General features: G+C 36.7%; 1 protein-coding gene across 2 annotated transcripts in view; it reads right to left on the reverse strand.

The window, feature by feature from the left end:
• The window catches only part of PARG (poly(ADP-ribose) glycohydrolase), a 69740-nt gene that overhangs the window by 39442 nt on the left and 7938 nt on the right, over positions 1-22360 (reverse strand). For both annotated transcript variants that reach the window (XM_075758709.1, XM_075758708.1), the window contains exons 4-7: positions 20359-20545; positions 19099-19221; positions 17730-17813; positions 16572-16646 (exon numbers count right to left, since the gene is read on the reverse strand). In XM_075758709.1, coding sequence (XP_075614824.1) covers positions 16572-16646; positions 17730-17813; positions 19099-19221; positions 20359-20545 — 469 coding nt within the window. The remainder of the gene's footprint in view (positions 1-16571; positions 16647-17729; positions 17814-19098; positions 19222-20358; positions 20546-22360) is intronic.

Consider the following 22360-nt stretch of genomic DNA (forward strand, 5'->3'; position numbering starts at 1 on the left):
ACATGTCACCAAATGCCCTATAAAGGAACCTTGAGTAAGTTCTCATTTGACTCTTTCCAAAGCAATGAGCCAAATTCTCAACTGGTAACAATCACTACCTAACTGCAAAAGTACTGAACAATTTACTTAACTCCTATTAAGGACATACGGAATGCACTGCTTGGTCAGGTCAGTGGTCCTCAGCAGCAGCAACAGGAAATGCTATGTAAGAAGAGCATGCAAGCCTGGCCACTTTCTGCTGTCCACCCCTACCACGTTCCCCCAAGAACTGTAACCGTTGGATTACATACATTAAAGGATGCAGCCTGCCTGGTCCCACATGCTGAAGTTACAGGAAGAGACTGAAAAGATGCAAGACAGCTGATCCTATGACTATTTTAGCTGCCACTCTCTACCTGCTCTAACATTCTTCCTGAGAAGGAGAGACCAGAACTGACAACACTCAAAAAAAAATGGACACAACAGTGTTTCACAAGGCTTCTCAAAGCTTTTACACTCAAGACCAAGTCACATCAAACCCTCCTTGCCCTATTCTCAATTCCCTTCCTGACACTGTTGACATGTTTGGCTGCCAAAGTGGATTAAGCCAATGTATTCAAAGTCCGGGATTTCTCTTCTAAGTTGCAACTGCCAGTTCTGAGCTCAACATCATGAACCCACCCATACTCCCATTCATGTATCACACGCCTATTTTTAAAAGGTGCAAAAAGGTTCTTTATGGTGGGCAATGCTGTTCTAAGAAAAGCTAGGATAGGCACATGAATGGGAGGTTGTGAAAAGAAAAGCAACATAAAGCAGTGCAGTTGCAATACACAAAGCGGCACAAAAGCATGCCATATCCTCAAAAGTCTCATATTCTGCCATATGAACGGGCTGAAGTAAGATCAAGCAGATAAAAGCACATTCTTCGTCTTCCTGTGCAGTAGTGTAGTTTTCCCCTGGATCTAGGGATCTGGGTACCAGACATGATTGGCTGTTAGATTTGCAGGCTGTGTTTAAGGCAAAAAGCAGAGAGAACATGCAACTTGCACTACAGCTGGGGAATGGAAGATGAAGGTTCAGCCTTCTGCCTCCCTCCTCCCTCTACATCCAGGGAATCTGTATTTGAGACAACTACCTTCTACCAGTTTCTAGAATAAAATAATTCAAATTCTGAAACAGTGGCTTTACTAAAGAATATTATTTTTCAAGTAAAACTGTTAGAAAATAATTTGATTTACTACCAATTTCACACAAAACCAATAGCAGACAGAATGAATAAAACAGCATTAAGGTATTATCAACTTCAGTCTCTGCAACACTTAAGACTAATTGTGAAATCACAGAAAGTGATCTTTTTAATCATATAATCAAAGCTTTGTAATTCGCACTTCAATGAAAAGTTTCACACAGACTTCAGAGCGTAAAAGAGATACTGGCAATTTTCATGAGAAGAAAATACGGTGCCTCTGTTTCAAAGCATACTGTTCCCCATAAATGCCAAACAAAAATATTGTTTGAAGGCTAACAACTTCTTTTCTTCTAAGATCATTAAAATAACTATCGAAGTATCTCTGCTCTATTCTCTCTGGCTCCAAGTGATATAAAGGGATAAGAGTGCTCAGGAAGTTAAAAAACAAAACAAACAAATGCTCAAAGGATGAACAACTTAGGGTATGGAAGGTGGGAAAATAAAACAATGCCAATACCTACACAGTTACTTGCCATGCATTATGTAAGCTCCCCATGGAAACATACAAACAAGGTTTTTAAATTGAAGTTTTAAATTGAAACAAGAACTTACAAAGAACAGCAAGCCCAGGAAATGTGAAAATCATTTGATATAATATAGGAGGAATCCAAGTAATATACAGCTTATTACTGAAAGTCAACTTTTTTTTCTTTTCTTAGGTTAAGAAATGAACAAGATACATCTCTCTCCTGCTGTTGGCTGCATATGCACGTACATATTTGCACACTAAGTCAGATATTGAAAATTATGACCTAACCTTTAACATCATCTACTTCAGCAAGAAACTTTGTTCTGTTCTTAGGCACAATGTTTTTAAGTGCCATAAAGTAACAAAATGAGAATTTAAAGGCTGCAATTTCAGATCTCAATACATAAAATGAATACGGAAGTTAAATCTATTCAAAAGATGACATTTAACCTCAGATGTCTACCAGGCTGTCAAATTCTGATATTCTCTCCCCTTCGGGTAACACTTCCTCTCTTTTAAAGTTGACATATAAATAGTGGCTGCCATGCTTTGCTGACTACCACAGACTATACAGTATCACTTATCTGATGACACATTATGGCACCAGACTTTGTCATAGCTGTCAAGACTTCAACCTTTTCTTTATGCTTCTTTGAAAACAATATAATAGTACTATGAGACAATTTCTTCCCAAAACAGAAGCAGGACCAGCAATTGCACAGCTCAGTTCTGATGCAGAATGCATAACTACAAAGGTCACTTTTTAAACTCTGAAATTCTACTTTTCCTTCTGCTTACCTTCCGAATGTTGTACCAGAACATGTTCTTCTCTCTACATTATTTCTATGCATGACTTTTACTAGACCTCCACTAATGAAAACCTCACAATTTGGAGCTGATAATGCCCAGCAGTGTTCTTGTTGGACTTCAGACAGATTATTCTTACACAAAAATTACAAATAAGGTAGGGTTTTTGGTGAAAAGCATTAGGTGCCACGAAAACCTTACTACATTTTCACGAGATAAGTCGCTGAAAGGACCCCACAACTTTAAGATTATAATTGTGAGTTCACAGACCTTGCCAAGAAACTCCTAACTCTGCATCGTTCTCTAATCAAACCACCAAGCACTGTAAGCATACCTGTTTTGAATACTCCCCTATTTAGGCAAAAGGTCTCAAATATTGCAGGGAAGCACATCAATAGTTTTTCAAGCTCAAACACAGTTTTTTCTTCCCACAAATATCATAACTTCACAAAATAGCTGCTGCAGTGCAGTCTAAGAACTCTCATTCAACTGCAGGTGCTGGGTTTTTTGTTGTTTTTTTGGGTTGTGGGGGTTTTTTTTGTTTGATTTTTGTTTTTTAATAGCAAACACCTTTTTCTCCCTAATAAACTTTCTCCCTAAAAATAACTCCTTGGGGAGCTACTCAGCCCTGTGCTTCTTATTTGTATCTTGAGGCTATAACTTGTTATTAAACAGTGGCAGTAAGCCAGAAAAACATAGCCTTCCTTGGTTTAAGTTTCTAAAAAAACCCAAACAAACCCCCAAACCCCCAAAAAATCTCTACCCCCAACAACAACAAACCACCCCCAAAAACTGTAACTTGAGTCACAGCTACATCCATGTAATCATAACTCAAACCCTTTCTGCCCATGGACTCTTCCTGTACAGGTAACATTCCTATGAGGTGTCTATGAAAAAGAACACCTGCAAACCCCTGGCTGCTTGGCCTTCATCCTCTTTTGACCACTAAACCAGCATGTCACCACAGCTGCATCTTTGTAGACCAACCATTGTCACTGCATATTCTCAGCTATGCTTGGTGCAACACAGAGCCTGGTTTTATCTGTGAGTCTTTTCAGACTTTGAAAACAACAAAAAAAACCCCAACAAAACCACTCAATCACAGAAAGTAAAAGGATTCCAGGACGTAGAGTGCTGACACCACAGCTCCATCTGACAGACATCCCATGATGCAAATGCCAACCTGGGAGAACCTAGCAACAGCACAGAGAATACCTGGTCACAGAACTGAATGAAGATTTATTTAGAAGGAAAACTCTCTTCAGGAAGCAGGGACTTGTACTGATGTAAAACCCAGCACATTTAGAGTCACATTACATATTCTACTTACTTGGTGCTGCTGAAACAGGGATGTGCCATGCTATCACCACAAATGCAAACACATACTCCCCCACATCTCACCAGTTCCCATGCTCATGTGATCATTTCCTGAGATCCTTCAGCTTACCAACGCTACACGAAAATAACTTGGGGGTAGTCTTCCTCTGCATTAAGAAGTCATGCATTATTAGATGTTGTGCAGGGTGGGTGGTAGGTGAAACAGAACCAGTCACACCCCTTGGCAATGGACTACAAAGGCAGATACCAGTTCCAACTCTTCTCACTGAAAAAGCAGTAATATTCTAGATAGTACGAAGCTGTTATAGCAAACACCTCACTTTGAAGTAAATCATCTACTGCAGGAACATCAGCACTGATTCAGTAACATACTTTTAACTGAACAAACTTTTTCAAGGCTACAGCTATGCAAACATTAAGAGAAAAGATTGGATTTTCATTTTTAAAAAACTAACATTTGTTTTATAATTTAAGGAATTCTAAAATATGAAATGGTGGTCAACAATTTTAAATTTTAAACAAAGGAAAATACATTAAGTATCATAGCAATTTTGTTTTTAAACAATTGATCTGTTTCTCCTTTCCTTATTATGCAAACATGTGAGTTGCAGCTTCCTTCAGGATTTGAAACAAAAACAAAAATATATTGTTGACCTTATTTATAGTCCTCCAATCATGCAAAAAATTATTTAGGAATGAAATAAAAGCAGGGGTTATACCCCAAGGGAAAAGCGTATGGAATCAGAGTTGCAAAGCATGACTTGGCTTTTGCCAAAGAAATCACTTGGCAATTTCATCAGTATTTGCGCTGGAGTGACTGATTAAATGAACACAACTTCGGGCTCCAATTCATAAGATGCAAATGGTTCAGCGAGCCGTAGCAAGGTAAGAGCTCTTGGCCAAACCTGCATTGCAATTTTGCAAAATGAACATTTATACTGCAAAGAGTCCTGACTAAACACTGCCATAAGTAATGACTTCTTGTCACTATAAACCAGTCCTCCAAAACGTAATGAACGAGTATGCTTGACAGTCCTAATAAGAAGGATCTGAGGTAGGACAGGGTGATAGTGATGGTAGAGAGTTTAAATCTAAATCTGACAGCTCATCAAACCAAACAAACTGCACATACAGAACACAAATTTGGACAGCTCTATCTATCACATGAGAAGGTAGAGTCATCACGCCAACAGGCAACCAGCATGCTAGGACAGCAATGGCTTAACGCTTTCAATTTGTTTAGGTTTATTTCCCCACATTAACTTTTGTGTCAGGACGAGCACTCACTGAAACACGTTCTTAAGGATGAAGGGCAAAACCAGAGTGCTTCCTTCAGATTTTGTGTCCTATTTCCTAATTCTTAATGGATTTTGACCTTCTGACTTTTTCCTTCCCGGCTGCCATAACGCTTCATGCATTTTCTTAGAATTACTTTGCTTCAGTTTGTGTTTGTAAGTGTTCTGTACCATCAGTTACTATGCTGAACTGTCTTTACAGTAACAGCTTTCCTAATTATTTTAATGTAAGACATCACATGGTCAGAGGTGATAATAGCCTCCTAATTAATTAGACAAACTGTGTAACTTCTATGTACTCTATTCGCAGAAAGTTCATTCTCCTAATTTCAGGAATATTTTTTATTATTATTTTTATTTCTTCACTATCTTCAATTTGCCTCAAATAAAAAAATTTCTGTATATTTTTACAGATCATTAAAATCCACATAATGAATAGTTCCAAGCTGAAAAACTTGGTTGCAAATAGAGGTGTAGCAAATAAAGGCATATATAGCCCACCTAGACATAACATTATTATTAAACCTCCTTCAAGTCTGCAATTCAAAGAAAATAACAAAGAATGACATGTGAACAAAGCAATACTATTCACATTCTCACAAACAGAAATATTTGCTTAGTGCTGCATGCAAGGAATATGCAGGTGTAACATGCCACAAAGTCAAAGATAACTCAGAATGGTCTCCTGAAAAATATTTGATCAACTTCTGTAATTTTGTAATTTCGGTGAGGGTAACAGGGAAAGCAAAAAAACTGAGGGGAAAAAAGTAAAAAAATACATTTGGGAAACAAAGACAATAGGAACTTGTATGTGAAGGTTTAACTTCTTTTTAAGACTGTTAACAGTCTTGTTCTACCCATAAGCATTTAAAATGCTTTTTTTTATTCAATGCATAGACTGTATCTCCCTTCCAAAGGCTCCTGGTTCACTGTCAAATGACATGTGAGAGTCCAAGCGCACTCTTGCACCTCAGACTGCTAACCCATTACTCCCTTTCTTCCCATAATCATTGTGTAAGTGCTTTTAAACATTATGGAATCCTAAAAGCAGGCTCTCAATCTGTTTTTGGAACAGCTGGGAAAAAAAGCATAACACCCCCCCCCCCCCCGACAAGGAGCCTAAACAAGTTCTTACTGGGTGACTTTGAAAGCTAATATATTAACTTAATACAGCTCCAATAAATCAAAAGAAGCTTCACCAAGTCATACTCTCTATAAATCCTTTTCTTCTGGATAGGGAGTAGATAAATTCTGCTTAAACATTGTGCCACAACTATCAATGTATCTGAGACAAAGACACTAGGCTGCAACACACTAAGTTGTATGCCTATGTAAAACAGACTCTTTGTCATGATGTAAAACATTATACATATAAACAAGATTGAAACCTAGAAGCAAAACATGTGTCTGTGTGTTTTGGTTGCCATTTTAAGTTAATGAACCTCCAAAACTGCAGGAAAGAATACTCTCATCTGCCTCCTTTAGTTCCCTTACAAAACTAATTCAGTAGGAAACACACTTAGCTGTCAAATCCATCCCATTTTTTGAGCACTTGTCTGATTAGAAACCAGAGGAAGGACAAAGTAATCTTTGGAGGGAAAAGGGGAAAAAACCATAACACTGGATTATGCGGAGAAGAATCTTATTTGAGAAGAAGAATGCTTCTGACATTTATCAAAACCACAAACTGACACTTCAAAAGGAAAAGAGAAGACAGCTTACAAGGCAGAGGTTAATTCATTTTTGTTTAATTTTTTTCCCCCTGAAGACTCATTCACGTCTTCTGCCAATCCAACCCTGGAATGATCTCTCAGGTGTATCATCCCTAACAACGGCAGCTTTGTTTTCAAAGCTTTTCAACATTCTAAATAAAATCTGAGAGAAAAATGTATATTTATTTTTCCATCTCCTCTTAATGATTCCAGAAGCCCAGTTTATACTTCCAAGGTACTGGGAATCTAACCTCAATCATTCTCATTACCAGTGAGTGAAATATCAGTCCCAGTTCTCTACAGGTCACCAATAGACTCTACCTGTGTGCTCTTGCAAAGCGATTCTATCATGAGTAGAAGCATCACAACCATTTCCAAAGCAGCAGCAGAGTCCTAGGAAGAAAAGTCAAATACTGCTTTCTGAATACTTCGAGTTATTCTTGGGAAGTACAACGTAGGGGAAAGGACAAGGACAATGATGTTTCTACAGCAGGGCTGTAACATGAGGGTGAAAAAAAAAAAAAATCTTTCATCTGACTGACACAAGCTAAGGGTGAAACGATCCATTTCCAGGTTCATTCAAAACCTTCACCTCTCTATAAACATAGTACTTGGGGAAAAATGTTTTATGCTGCTATGATTTTAAAAACATCTGCTAAGAACCACAATGTGAAAGCATTCAAAAGCCATCAGATATTTAGCTACAAATTTTTTCAACCACTTTTGAATCTGGTAACTTTGGCACTAAAAGCTTTGTGAAACAACATACCCTTACGAAAGCTGTATTTTCTTTAACATTACCAAAAAAAAAAGAGTCAAGCACAGACAGAAGGGGAAAAAGAAGGATCAACTAAAGATAACGTAATAGCATTGCAGATGTGAGCAAAACTAGAGACTATGTTTTACTTGATTATCAATATTATAGACTCAAAACAACCAATATCTTGCGAAAAATATGCCGTAATTAACATTGGTCAAATAAGACCTTCACACCATCTCCAGGGTACAAAGTCTGCCACCTTTGCCACCTTAAACCTGCTCTTTAAAGAATGCATGGCAACTAATAACAAATTCCAAATATAAACAAATTCAGTTTTTCAGATTAAAAAGTGGGAGAAAAATCTGGAATATAGTTACAATACACTTGATTTATGCCTTCATAGTAATCCTAACAACGACTTTATCGCTTCCCTGCTTCCATGTACACTTTGTCAGAGAGTATTTCTCTTGAAAGCTTTTACCATCACCAGTCTGTTTGTTTTTTTTTTTTTAATTCTAACTGCTCCAGACATTTAAAAAAAAAAAAATCTAAAGGCACAAAGCAGCTAGGGAAAGCCATCACAATCAAAGGAAGCTTCTCTTAGTCATTTGGGATAGATAGGTCAGCACAGATAAATGATGATTTATACAAAATCCAATAGAAGCAAAGAAATCCTTTTGTCAGCCTCCTGCCCCTAAAACAAAACAAGCAGCTATCAGAAGATAGCTTCTAAACCCAGAACATTTACATTCACTAGATTTGTTTCTTTTCTTTTTTAAACAGGAATGTTCTCCATACAGCGAAAACCTATGGAAGAGATTCTCAGGATGTATCTTTACATTGTCTCAAAGCAGAAAGTATCCACAAACACTTAAGACACAATTAAAACTCTATATCTGGTATGCGTAGATATTCCTTCTCTGGTAATTCAGAGTCAATAGTCTGATGCAATAGTCATTGTGATGACGCTTACAAAATACCACTTAAAAGACACTTAACTGTCTTGCTGAGAAAGCACAGAAAACTAACAATAAGCCTGCAATTCAGTACTCAATCCTATTTCTCCTCTACAATGCTTAGCTTCTAATGTTTTGAATGTGTTCAAGATGCATATTCGCCCTCACTCCAGAAAGGCTCACAATTTGTTCAATATGGGGACAAACTCCTTTCTGCTACTGTGAAAAGAAAACCCTTCACAGCACACTCAAAAGACCTTTTCAGTTTAGATTTTAAAAAGGTAATCTGATGTAATGAAAATTGTTTGAAAACATCTGGACTAAAATGAAATCCAGCAAGGAGCAATGGATAGGCTATTTTCAGCCTTGGGACATTTTGCTCCTTGCTTAAAAGCCTGCATTTGTAGTGCTGACATCTCTGCACAATGCTCACTTCTGTTAGTACTGTCCAAACAATTATAAAAATGATTTATCAAAAATCCAGTCACCAGAACAATTTGGTACTTTAAAATTCCTTATATCACTGACTACAACAATCATTTTTTGAAGCACATACAGGAAAGACTGACATAGTTCATAAGACCTGCTAGGAGACAAGAGTGGGGTAAAGCTTTATTAGAACATAAAAATCTCTGAAGATATGCATGTACTTAACAGTAGTAGTAGTGGGTGCTCTTAAACAGTCTGGTCTTTTTCAAATGAGTGAAAATCCAGAGCTCAACCATAAGCCAACTAGACTATACTACAGTTGCATCATCTTCAGATGTTGCATTTATAGTCTTTTTTTGGATGAAAAGTGGAAGTACAATTTCCAAAATTGTACACAATTTCCAAAATTTCTTAAAGTTATTAAGTTTAAGGTTATTAAACTAAGGTTATTAAGGTTAAGACCACACACACGTAAAAGTCTGTGGTTTTGTGGCTGTTCGAAATTTTGCAATTGAAGTAGAATATTTCATTGACAAGACACTTAATTTCATTCAAATCAGCTCAGTTCTCTCAAAACACAACCAATTCTTCTTAGAGAAACAGCAGACATATTGCCAATATTTGCACATCTGATTTTTCTGCTCAGTTCTCAAACATTTCATACACTCCATCTTAACTCACTTGCATCTGACATTTTCTGAAAGTACCAAGCTCATGCCAAATGTGCTGGTATACTCCATAGCAACATACATTCAAATGAGAAACCATAGTTTGGGGGGGGGAAAAAAAAAACCACCAAAGATTCTTTAGATAATATCCTACGTTTTACTAGGTTTATGTCACAATTCAGAAATTCAATAACATACATTTGTTAGGTTTTTCAGTGAAATATAAGAGTTTCTTCTATTTATTTTAATTATTCCTAAGTGCAAAGCATTAACTAACAGAAACAAGACTCATTGTAATATGCTCCACCACTCCCCGCTCCAAGAATATTCTCCTAAATTCTGGAATCTGCACAGAACACCTACAGTAAAAAAAAAAGTGTTCTTACAAGTGTATGCACATATCCATACGAATATTGCTAGGCCAAAATTTAAATAGTAAGGATTTGTGCAAATGAAAAATAATTTCTAGTATAACGCTTAACTTTAATTTTTCAAGAAAAGACTTTTGGAAGAGCAAAACATCTGTAATATGGATGTGTGTTACTTATGGAAAATAGAAAACCTGTATTTATAAATTAATTTATTTACATATTTATCTTGCATATTATATATTAATAAGTTTTTTATTATATTTGTAAGTGACATTTATAGAAAATTTGAAAAAGGTATTAAGTGAGGTTCTAGAAATTCACAGGCAGACACTTGCATGTAAAAGCAGACAATAATGAAGCTTCACATATTGACTGTTGCGGACTTTTAAAAGGATCTAGCATCCAGAAGCATGACAGTCATGCAAGTTTTAATGGAAAGAAGCAGGGAGAAATGGGATTCCTTTTCTAATCCTGTTTCAAAACTAATTACAACTGTAATTGTACAACAAACATTTTTAATAGCCCATATTCTATATCATGTAAAAGTACAATGAAAGGGTGAAGAAAAATAACAATATATTCCTTCAGCTTGACAACTGACCTTGTTTTCTTGCTACATAGCTTTTTTATCAGATTTTAGGATAAGCTGAGATTCGTGCCATTAAAAAAACCCCTGCTAACAGCCAGTTTTGAGGCTAAAACCAGTGAACTCATGCTTGACTGGAAAAGGAGAAAAAGGAGCACAGATAAAGTGGTCTGGTACATACTTCCTTTTCCTTCATGCTGCAGGTTCTTCTCTGCAATTAAGCATAGACAGGAGAAGAAACTGGGCTTTTTAAAGAGCATTATCATGTTTCTTTCAACCTCACACAAAAATACAAATGTAAAGGTTATACAGCTTCTTTCATGATAGAAAAGGATTTCCTGAATGCTGAATTCATATGAGAATCAACAGCAAATATGCAGATCCTGGTCATTAAATAGATTGACTGCCTTCAAAGAGCTTTCCCAAAAGGCAAAAAGACCACAAGACATCCATAAATAGGCACTGCAGACACACACATGCTGTTTCTTACACTAAAAGTCAAATCTAATGGTTCGAAACTGAGTATTATACAGTGGTAAATGAGAATGCCTTTATAAAGATACTGATAGCATATCCCCTTTAAGTCTTCCTACTTGCATCAAGTAGGCACCAAGGACAAAGTTCTGCTGAGAGCCTGGAAAAGCAAATTTTAAAAGGCATAAGTGCCTTCAAGTGAGGTTGATTTTAAATGTCAATTATCTTTATTATTTTATCCTCCTAAAAGAGGCTACTGTATAGATCCCCATGCCTTTCTGGCAGCAACATCTCATATTGGTACTACGCCACAATACAGCCTGCGTGACAAGGCCACTTCTGCCTCTCAACTTCAACTCGGCAAAGTCATAAGAATGTAAAAATGGACAAAACTTCATGAAAGCTCCAAAACCTGTCTGATAGTGATCAACAAAAGATGCCTAGAAAAGTCTAAGAGCAAGAAAAGCAAGTAATCAGCAGCACTTCCTCACAATGTCCTTTACTCGTAGTAATCAGTTTCAGAAATTTCCAGAGTCCATCACAGTATCTCTGTATGTCAATGGGATCTTTCTACCAGCAATTTCTCCAAATCCCTTCAAAGCCTGATGTAAAGCCATAGCATCCTCTACATTCCCTGATAAGGAGTTCCACAGCCTTTTCAGTATCTAAGTAATTATTTTTGTCTGGTTTTGAAACCCTTACCCACTAGGAACACTCATCTGGTGTCCTTTAATTGTTGCACTAAAAGAATGAACAGCCATTTCGTCTTCACTCTCTCTTACATTCATTTCGGACACCACTGTTATACCCTTTCCTAACTTCTCTCTTAACTAAGATGAAAAGATGAGACAGTCCTAGTTTATTTAGAAAGTCCTCATATGGAAACTACTACATACTTTCACACCATTCCTGACTTTGCTCATTAAATCTTCTCCATTTCACAAACACAAACTTTCTGAGCTTGATCATCTTGATGGAGAGTCCAGACAAACAAAAATAGTTACAGATACAATATGAATCTGCAAGATGTACTGTGATCCATTTTTCAGATGACTCAGAGAAGCTCTGAGACAATCACTGTCTATGCCACACAAATTTACTTAAACTCCCATCTTCAGTCCATGCTTCTTAAGAGATCAAACTTACGTCTAAACTATTTGCAATTTCCAATACATGAGCAATCACCAGAGGTTACAGTTTGTCTTTTAATGACATGCCTAAGTACTGGATTGAATCCTTTGCAGCACTGAAGAGCATACAGACATTACTTCACAAAGTAACTTTTTAAACACAAATATTCTGGGAATTCTAAATGCTAACAGTCCTGTATACGTAACTTGAGTCCCTCTCTCTGTTTTGCATGTACAAAAAAGCAGCAAGAGTAGCTAAAAATCAGATAACTAGATCTGATTCTTTCCTTTTACTGAAGCATTATCAGGGGAGCCTATAACTTAGATAACTAGCAAGAAAGGATTGAAAAGCATATGAGCATATTCCTTTATTTTCTGACACTAAAATGATGCAAATGCTATGGTTCTCCAAGTTTTAAAGGAGTTTAGAAGTCTGAAATTAAACCACGGGAGCAATAAAAGTGCCCATTGTTGCCTCATTGCCTGCGAAGTTCTTTTTTGTCACTTTAAGTGTCTGTCTTAATAACAAATTACTGAAAAATATGTAAGTATTGCTGCTAAATCTCAGAAGTTTTAGATGGGACCAAATAACTCAGTTTGATACAGCTCTACTGTAAAGGACAAAAAGTTGTGAGGCTGCTCACTGACTGGTTCATCTCAGAAGAGCTCAGGTGTTAATGATGACAGAGGTTCTATATCATGAAGGTTCCTGAAGCTTCACAACATAAATCCTGCTGACTTAAGTTCTTCTACACTACGCAACTAAAACTGAATTTAAAAGAAGGATCACCTTTAAAGAAAGTTATACACTACTTATAGAATGTCATGTCATTTTCAGATTTAAACACTTCTCTATTCCTGAAAGAGTAGGACAGATGCAAGCAATAAGAGGAAGAGTTCATGAAGCAACATTAACAAGAACTATGCTTAAGCTCTAAGAGACGTTAAAGCAATACAATAAAATAAAGCATGTTCAGAACAAGCAGGTTCAATCTACAGCAGCAGACCGTGTGACTGTCTTAAATGATAAAGCCCTACTTCTTCCTTTAAATAAAGTTGCTGTTGTTGCAGATTAGTCTAAAATATAAGTCTTGAATGACCTCACTAGACTTTATTTCATGCATTTGTGAAAAAGCAAAAGAATTTGGTCTTGCCTGGAAGTGGAAGGGCAAATCTACAAGAAAGAAAAAAAAAACACCACTACTACAGTATGCAGCACTGTTGATCAAAATCATGTAATAAATACCCAACCTATCATCATTCACATAAATAAAACTCATCTACACCACACTGTGGTCCCAAGACAGCTTCATTCACAGCAGTTTCCTCACATTTCCTTTTCTGCTTGTTTACTCTTTCCTGTTTGACTTCTGGAGAAAGAGATGCAAGGATGACTTCCAAGTGACAAAATCTTGCAAGTAAGAAGAAAAATGTTAGCACTAATAATTTTCATCCACTAAGTAATAACTTGAATAAATCCTAAGCCTGTTTGCCAATGTTAACAAACAGATGGCAAAACAAATCAATACAACAGTGAGGAAATTCTGTACAGGACAACAAAACTGTCAGATGTTGAAGCAAATAAGACCCCAAGAGCTTTATGTATATTATTGATGGGTGCTATGAACTTTTTAAAACAAACAAAAACCTCCAAGCTTTCAAATGTACTTCGCTGTACAAATAGGAATTTTACTTCCACACATAGGCTAGCATCCAAAAGATTCTTTTGAAAATAGTGTGAGGGCTCCCTCTTTTGACAACACTTTGAACAAACTGTAGAACTAGTCAGCCTATATGTGTCCAGGTATGGCGGTTTGGAAAATTCCTGGCTCACATACATGATACTTACTTCCCACTAGTTAAGAAAGCTGAAAGTGTTTTACTCTTAAAGGAAAATAACTTAAGTCCAAGAAACTAGTAATTGTCATTATTATTCTTTGAATCTTACAAGTAGGATTTAAAAGTCATGCATATTTTGACTGTGTAACTTGGAAGGAAACTACTTAAAATAGGAAACTCAATGTAAGACTGATATGAAAGCGTTTAACAGATTAATAGGTAAGATGAGCTGTGTCCAGAATCAGAAGATAAAATAACAAATGGTACTTCATAATTTATCAAGCACAGACCTATTGAAATAATATCTGAATACAGTGGCCTCACAAATCATTAAAATAGACATCATTAGATTTGTGGACCCAGCTCCCTTCTAAATCAGACCACAGAATCCTTGGTTAAGAATGCACTGGAAGTCAATAGTGCCGAAGAATATAAATCGGTCTTTGAGAATCACAGACTGTGTTTTAATCTTTTTCTTTTAATATATACATGTGACTTTCGCACTTTGTTGACCTGCTGCCCCTCCCTCCCTCCTGGCTGATTACTCAAGCCAGCTTTCCTTTCAACCAAGCCTCTCAACTTTTGCTGAGCAAATATCACCTGAAACAGTGCCCCTGCTCCCTCAAAGGCATAAGGTAAACAAGAAAATACATGGGCCAATGGTAAGCCCTTAATCATTTAACTCTCAAATATAGTAAGTCCAAAATTCACACTTGACTACAGCTAGTATATTTAGGTTATTTCCACAGAGGATCAACTTTTCACTCTATAGCTGCTCACTTAAGCAGACTGCAAACAATCTTTGAAAACAGCTGTCTTGTTAATTTACAAAGCTTGAAGAGTTCACACATCCCAAGATGTATCCTCTCCATACGTTCTGTTCACTAAACTCAATACATTCAATAAACACAGCCAGGGTAAGATTTTTCTATTGTGGTCTACAAGGAGCCACTGCCTTACAGTGCTTCACTGTTCCTTATTTAATATACTGCTGCACACTCTTCACCTTGGTCTAAAATCTATGTTTTGAAACAGCTCTCCTCCCTTCATCTGGGAACCTCACAAATAAATCATCATTCTCAGGTGATAGAAATTGCCTTTTCACCCTCAGTGAAAGATTGATGCCCAATACACCATTTATTTCCCTATTGTTCCTCACTTCTCTGGAGACAGCTGATATTACTTACTCTCCCTGGCTGATGATCTCTGAATCTAATCACCCATAGTTTCCAAACTCCCAGATGCACAATATGAATGCATCGGGACAGGCTCAGTTGTGTTTGTAGCAATATGCAAATTTGGCACATTCCTAACTCAGATTTTTAAATAAACAGTGCTTATACTTTAAAACATTCTAATAATTTAAATATGTATTCTTTAATAACACAAGAGTGAACAGTTAAGCGGGCCAAGTTAATTTTGGTTAGTACAAGAGTCAACAGGAGCAAAGAGGCCAAATGTCCACAGTCTGTCATCCAGCCGTGACAGCCTGAAAAACAGAGACATGCCACAGATGAGAGGAGGGAGCACTACACTGGCAAGATGGGCAAACACAGTAGCTCTCACGACTAGCAAATATGATACCACTGGTATTTTTATAAGTACCTTCTGTCAGTAATAACAAGGCTGTGTGGCATGCAAAACAAAACTCATTCTGTAAAATAGCAGTCCCTGCATGCAATGGAAATAGGCAACAGAAAGAACAGTTCCTCTGATCACATGAATTAAGCAGATACCTATTTTAAACATAAGTAACTAACAAAATTAACTTCAAATCAAATTTAGTTTCCACTGAACCTTAATACAGCTTAGCAACAAGAAAACAAGCACACGTGTTTTAAAAGCACTTCTGAGTTGGTGGAAGAAAAACACAACAATTTCTATTGCATCTCATTTAATCTCCCACACTGCTTTAATTAGCACAGTTTCTTATCGTCAGTCAGGATGTACATTAGTCCAACTTGCATTTGTCGCCTACTATTCATTTTTATTTTCCATCCTCTTCCAGGAAGGTAATAAAGTCATAAAAACCACCACAAACTTTCAAAGGCTCTACAGTTTAAATTCATCATCTCAGCACACAGCAAAATTTTACTGCTAGACCAGCAAAGCACACTCTATACAAACACCACCATAATATAACATTTGTTTAAGAAAGGAAAAAAAGAGCAACACTTTTTAAAACAAGAAACCATTACACTGGAAACACTAATGGAATTTCTTAATAAATCTGGTTTTCATAAGACAGAGAAAAGGCATTTCTCATCTTCAGTAACCTGAGGTGTTACTGAAGCATCTAAACTACCTGCTTAAGATTTAAAATGTGTCCAGTTTATAAAGTATAATTATCATGTCAACTGAAGTTAACAAATAACTGTCCACATAAACGATGACTGTAAAACCTTTACTTTTGAAACCGCAAATAAAGCCAAAAGCATTGAGACATATAAACAAAGTAGTCATTTGTATTTTACATTTCTTCCTATTTTAAATCAACTTGGTTTACCTTCTCACAGAAGTCAGTAAGAGCTGTGAAGTCCCATTTCTTGGAATAAGCAACGTTGTACCTCAGTATGGCCTCCTACGGAAAGGGCACAACAAAATAAAGCCTAGAGATACTTGTTAACAGAAGAAAAGATTGCATGAAGTTTCCTTTTTGAAGCAACAGTACCATCTAGTGGCTAAAACCTGTCACAGAGCCTACCAAAATTCATAAAACTACTATTATGATGCGACTCCATGATACTGAATCCTGGTTTTTAGGTTTAGTATTGAATAAGCTTTAGTCTACTGGGTTTTCCTCCTAGCACAAAAGAATATCCTGCTTGGATCTTCTTACAACATACAACATAAACATTCCCCACTCCATACTTGCTCTGTTTAATACCAGAACAGTGTCCCTCAGCAATATAGCAGAAGTTTTACCAGCTGAGGAGCTTAAAGAATCAGAACCACAACAAAATTAAATAGGCTTTTTACAACAGCCACCTTTAAAAAATTATCAAGAAAAAGGGTCAAATAAAATATTATTATCAAGAGAAGTTTCATTAGTTGCCGGGGGAGCACTATTTATTTGTTTAAAGTTTATCTGCAGCTTTTGCATCCTCCTCCTTCCCTGCCTTTCAAGTATAATCTGAATTATATTATTCTTCATTAAAAAAACATAACAATTCTAAGCTGCTCCAAATTAGAATTCATTAAAAGTCAATGAGAACTATAAAAGTCATCAACAGAGCATTAGTCTCCAAATCTACAGATTTTTGTCAGCAGCTTGAATTGTTGCAATTTTAGTGGAGTATACTGGTGTGAACAGTTACTGTTTCAAACTCTCTCACCTGTGCATTGCCCTGCCATCTGGTTATAGAAAAACCCTACATACTACATTTACCACTAATTAGTAGATACTGCTGGACACATGCAGCTTTGTGTAGACTTATAAAAGACAATTCATTTTAATAGTACATAATAAATTCAGTGGTAACACTTAAGACTTATTAATTAAGACCATTAATTCATTAGGGAATCCCTTAACAGCCTAGATTTTTTGAAATTTATTTTTATAAGTGATTAAACAACTAGGACTGAGCCAGAATCACTAAAAGTACACGGACAGCCTGAATGTACTTATATGCATATAGACTTGATTTCATATTAACAAGCTTACCTTCAAATCATGTGAGCAAGTAAATTTGTTAAGTAAGGCAGTTTGGATTAATTCCCATCGACTTCCAGCAGTTCTATCTCCGTTCTTTAAAACAAAAGCCCAAAACAAAGGCAGATTAAGTTATTCAGAAAGACATAAATACTACTAATTGTCTTCCTTGCCACTTTTTTTTTTTTAAATAAAAGTTTGCTTTATCTGTGAAGTTCTTTAAAAATAAACCACGTATTTTGAGTGACCGTAACTTCTAGTCCACTGCACTTTACTTCCTTAAGAGCTCCTTTTTAACTGAAGCATTCACAAAACTCATAGAGCTCTTTTCCACACATGCAGCACTCTTCCTCACGTCATCTCAAGGACAAATAACGTTCAGTACATTCCTCATGCATAAAGTGGATTTTGCAGATAAAACACAACCACAGTTTATAAAATCCAGAACTCAAATATAAACTGAACTGACTTTATAAAAACATAATATTAAGAACAGTAAAGACACAGACTATAAAAGCATATTGCTGTGGCTGACTTTCGCACCAACCCAAATTTAAGACATCCTGTGATACTTTTCCTCAACAGAAAGTCTTATTGCCCGTTGCAGGGAATAATGACATTTCTTATGAGACTACCACAAGGGCAGAGACAACTCATCTTGCTCAACTGGCAACAAAGACCTTATCAACACTATATCTGAAACATCAATTAAATTCATTTTACACTGTATCTGTAAAATTGATAAATGAAAATATTGGGTATTTCCTAGAGGCTATAAAAATTCTCTGTTCCAGATTCAAGTATCAATCAGTATACAATCTTTACTACAGGACACGTTGATTTTATTCACCACAATCTAAAGTATTTCAGTGGGTATGTTTAAGTCTCAAGCAGTGACAAGAAATACCAGATCAACAAACCATGCAGGGCCAACTCTAATCTCTCCGCCACTGCTTTAGCAGAACGGCAGTCAGATACACCTTACTATCAGCAATACCTGACAATATTATAATCAAAATGTCATTACAAATTCATTCACATTTGTTGGCATCCCAAATTGCTTCCCAGAAAAAATATATAACGTATAAATACATAAGTCTATAAATATATTTATAAGCTTATATTCCATATAAGTATAGAAATATATACACCATCAAATCAATGGCTAGGTAAAATAATTAATAGGGAAAAAAAAATAAAAATCTTCTGCTCTGCCTGAAGCATCACGACCCAGAATCCAGCTTTTCAGACCAGGTACGTTCATCTACTTGATTTTTCAATTTCATACACACAGTTTGCCAACTAGGCAGATGCAGTAAACGGAAAAACTCATCTATATGTAAACAAACTCACTTGATTACACAACCGTAAATTATCTTACCTCATCCTCCACAGGGTACAAATTTTGTTCTGAGCAGGGCATTTTAACATGTTTGTTGTCCCATAAATCTTTGTAGTGAGTTGGAAAAGGTTTAGGCACCTCTCCTTCCCTCAGAAGATCTACCTGCAACACAGAAGGAGGGGGGAAAAAAAGCTCAGACTCTACTTTCAAGTTTTTAAATGGAAGAAAAAAAAAAAAGTAAGCAGAAACATAGTTATAAAAAAAGCTCTCATCCACAGTCATCCTTTTTGGAAAGGGGAAAGCTACAAACTAACCACACAGTGGCTATTCATTTCAGAAAAAATCCATCTGTTACTCCTACATTATACTTGGCGAAAAGACCACCACCTTATCATTCGACCTCTTGAAACACATCAAAATTATTTTATGTCCAATTATCAGCTAAGGCCTCCTTATTGATGAATTTAAGTATCTACAGAGTTTCATCCTAATATTTGCAAAACGTAGTTTCAAATGTAACCATACTTGTGTGTAGAAATAACATTTTTTTAACCTAAAGTTGAAGAGGATGAGAAATCATTATCGATAATAGCAATATTTCAAGTTTACTCCACAGAATATCAGAAATGTAAAAGTAAATAACATGATGATCTTAAAGACTTAATCTGCTATGTGTACGGCATTCTGGCAACACTGATTCTCTCAGAATTTGCATTCAAACTTAATGTGCTTTTCTTTTGTTTGGGATTTATTCATGACCCTACAGGTTTCTGGTCACATGCTTTATTTCAACAATAATTTGACTGCATGCTACTCCAAATCTGATATATTTGCCTGTAATCCTTTGATCTAAAATGCTAAATGGTAAAATTGCTAAAAACTCCTCTTCAGTCTTTGTCTTTTTCCTATTTGGAATATCTTGAACCCAAAACAGAATCATATTCAAAGAAAAATATAACATGAAAATGTTGAAGTACAAATTTTACTTGCAGACATATTTAAAATTCCCAGAGTTTACATCTCAGACAAGAAATTCTATATAAAAGAAAAACACTTGTCCCTAACAAGCCAGAGGCAGTAAAAACATAATTACATTTCTTCTGGATCTTAATATCCTAATGCCATGCATCAGAAAAGTTAAGTTTTCAGGAAAATCAGTTGCCCCAGTCTGCTCACAAGGAATGGCAAAGAAAGATCTCCACAACCTGCTTAATACTATAAGACTGACATTTGGCATTTCCTATTATTGACCAATTCAGTAAGAAATTTAATTTCAAGTAACACACTGAATTATCGTACTCTGACGGTTACTGTATGATTGGCTGAGGGTCGCAGATGAGGAAGACGGGCCCCACACATAGGCATTCTTCTCATCTCTTCAATCGGTGTCCCAAACCATTTCTTATTAGTTGGAAGAGGAGGTGGCATATATTTAGGAATCTTTCTTCCTGGCCTTTGGGGTTTGAATTCACACTTTTCTTTCCTGCTGTTGAAATAAAATATGTTAAAACATTTTATTTCCACTGAAAAACCTGGTAGGCAAACACACAAGGTTACGTTTATAACAGACAGTTTATTTGCTAGCCTTTGCTGTGGCCCTAGGCAAAAGCTTTGAGGAAAACCCCTGCCATCAACAACCACCTCCTCCCCAACCCACACAACTACACAATGTCTATGAAAACACTCTTTTCCACAGGCTTACAAACACCTCCACAGGACTGCAGTGGGTTAGCAAGACAGGGTTTTCCTCTACAGAGTCATGCTCTTTCCCAACAGGATCTACTTAGCCAGGGGCAGCAGACTCACTGGTCACTGCATTTGTCAGGATACCCTCTACAGCCCCTTCTCAACTGTTAGAAAACAAGACACATGTGCATGCACAGATGTACTAAAAAAAATACCAAACTTCTCAATGACTCTTTCACTCTAGGGTTGCATTTTTCATGTCAGGCGTACAATACTTGCAATGGAAGTAGAAATTGAAAAGTAATCCAAAAACCACTTGCAAAATTCAAATACATGCAAAAGCAGATGAACTAATCCTCTTTAACGATCAAAGGTGTTTGCATGGATCTATGATATTTTAGGGAAAAAAAATCTGAATCTGCTGTATGTTTGATGTAACATACCAGATGTTTCTCTTGCAAGAGAAAGTACTCAGCATGAAATGCAGAACAAGTTAAAAGCCTACACTTTGAGGTACTGTTTAGACCTCTAAATTCCCCATAGTGAACGTACTCCACCCTTGGATAAAGACGTTGTTCAACCAGTTCACTGTGTCTATGCATATGCCGGTATTGTCTGGTGCAGACAATGCCTCCAACCTGGCCAATGACAACCAAATGGTGTAGCCACATCGGCATGACATGGGGTACAGGCCCACTGTGCTCATCTGCGACCCAAAGGATAATTCTGGCATAGCATTACTGACAACTGAAACCTGTTTAACACACTACTGCTGCTTTCTCCGCAAGTTAAGACCTGAGCCACTCTATTATCAGCTGTAGACCTGGCCTAACGAAACCCAGGAGGAAAGCTTTTAAGATTTTCTAATTGCTCTCTTAAGCACTACAGGCAATACCACTCTTTTGCCTAGCACTGACGTTTATAACCTTGTTTAGGCCCCCCCCCAAAAAAAAGAAAAAATAATCTCTGCTGACTTATACCCTACTTCACTAATTATTCTGTAAGGCACTGTTAGGATTCCTATCTATCCACACAGCAAAACTTTAGCATGAGTTTGCCTTCTCCAATGTGGATTTACTGCAACACACTCTAGCACCAACAAATGCAAGCCTCAACCTCTGCTGCTTTGCTACAACAGTAATTCATTTAAACTAGTGAAAAGAGTACTCTCTAAACCCATCATTTTAACTTTTATGACCCCCTTTTCCATACTTTTTTAGCAAATTCTTCATCCATCCATTTTTCCCAAGAACCACCTTTTTTGTTTTCCAAATACACTCTCAGCCTACTCATCTCTTCAGATTTCTGAAACGCAAGCTCCTGCCGCTAGTTAGCCACCTTCTGTCACCCTCTTCTTCATTTCCTTCAGAAGTATGGCTCGTGCTGCTCTTCACATCCAGAAAGGAATTCCCAGTAAAGGTGTGCAAAACTACTTTCTTGCCTTACTCAAAGGACATGAGTCTACTGAGATAATTGCTGCTTACACCAACACACACAGTTCTCTTATTTCTGCTTTCTCCTTTACTGTTTATTCAATTTCTCAGCTCCCGCTGAAATCTGAGCTCCTCAGAGCAGAGATTATCCTTTTGTACGTACACGAGACCTTGCATGTGGA

Source organism: Balearica regulorum, chromosome 7 (genome assembly GCF_011004875.1).
Source record: "Balearica regulorum gibbericeps isolate bBalReg1 chromosome 7, bBalReg1.pri, whole genome shotgun sequence".
NCBI classification, from domain to species: Eukaryota; Metazoa; Chordata; class Aves; order Gruiformes; family Gruidae; genus Balearica; species Balearica regulorum.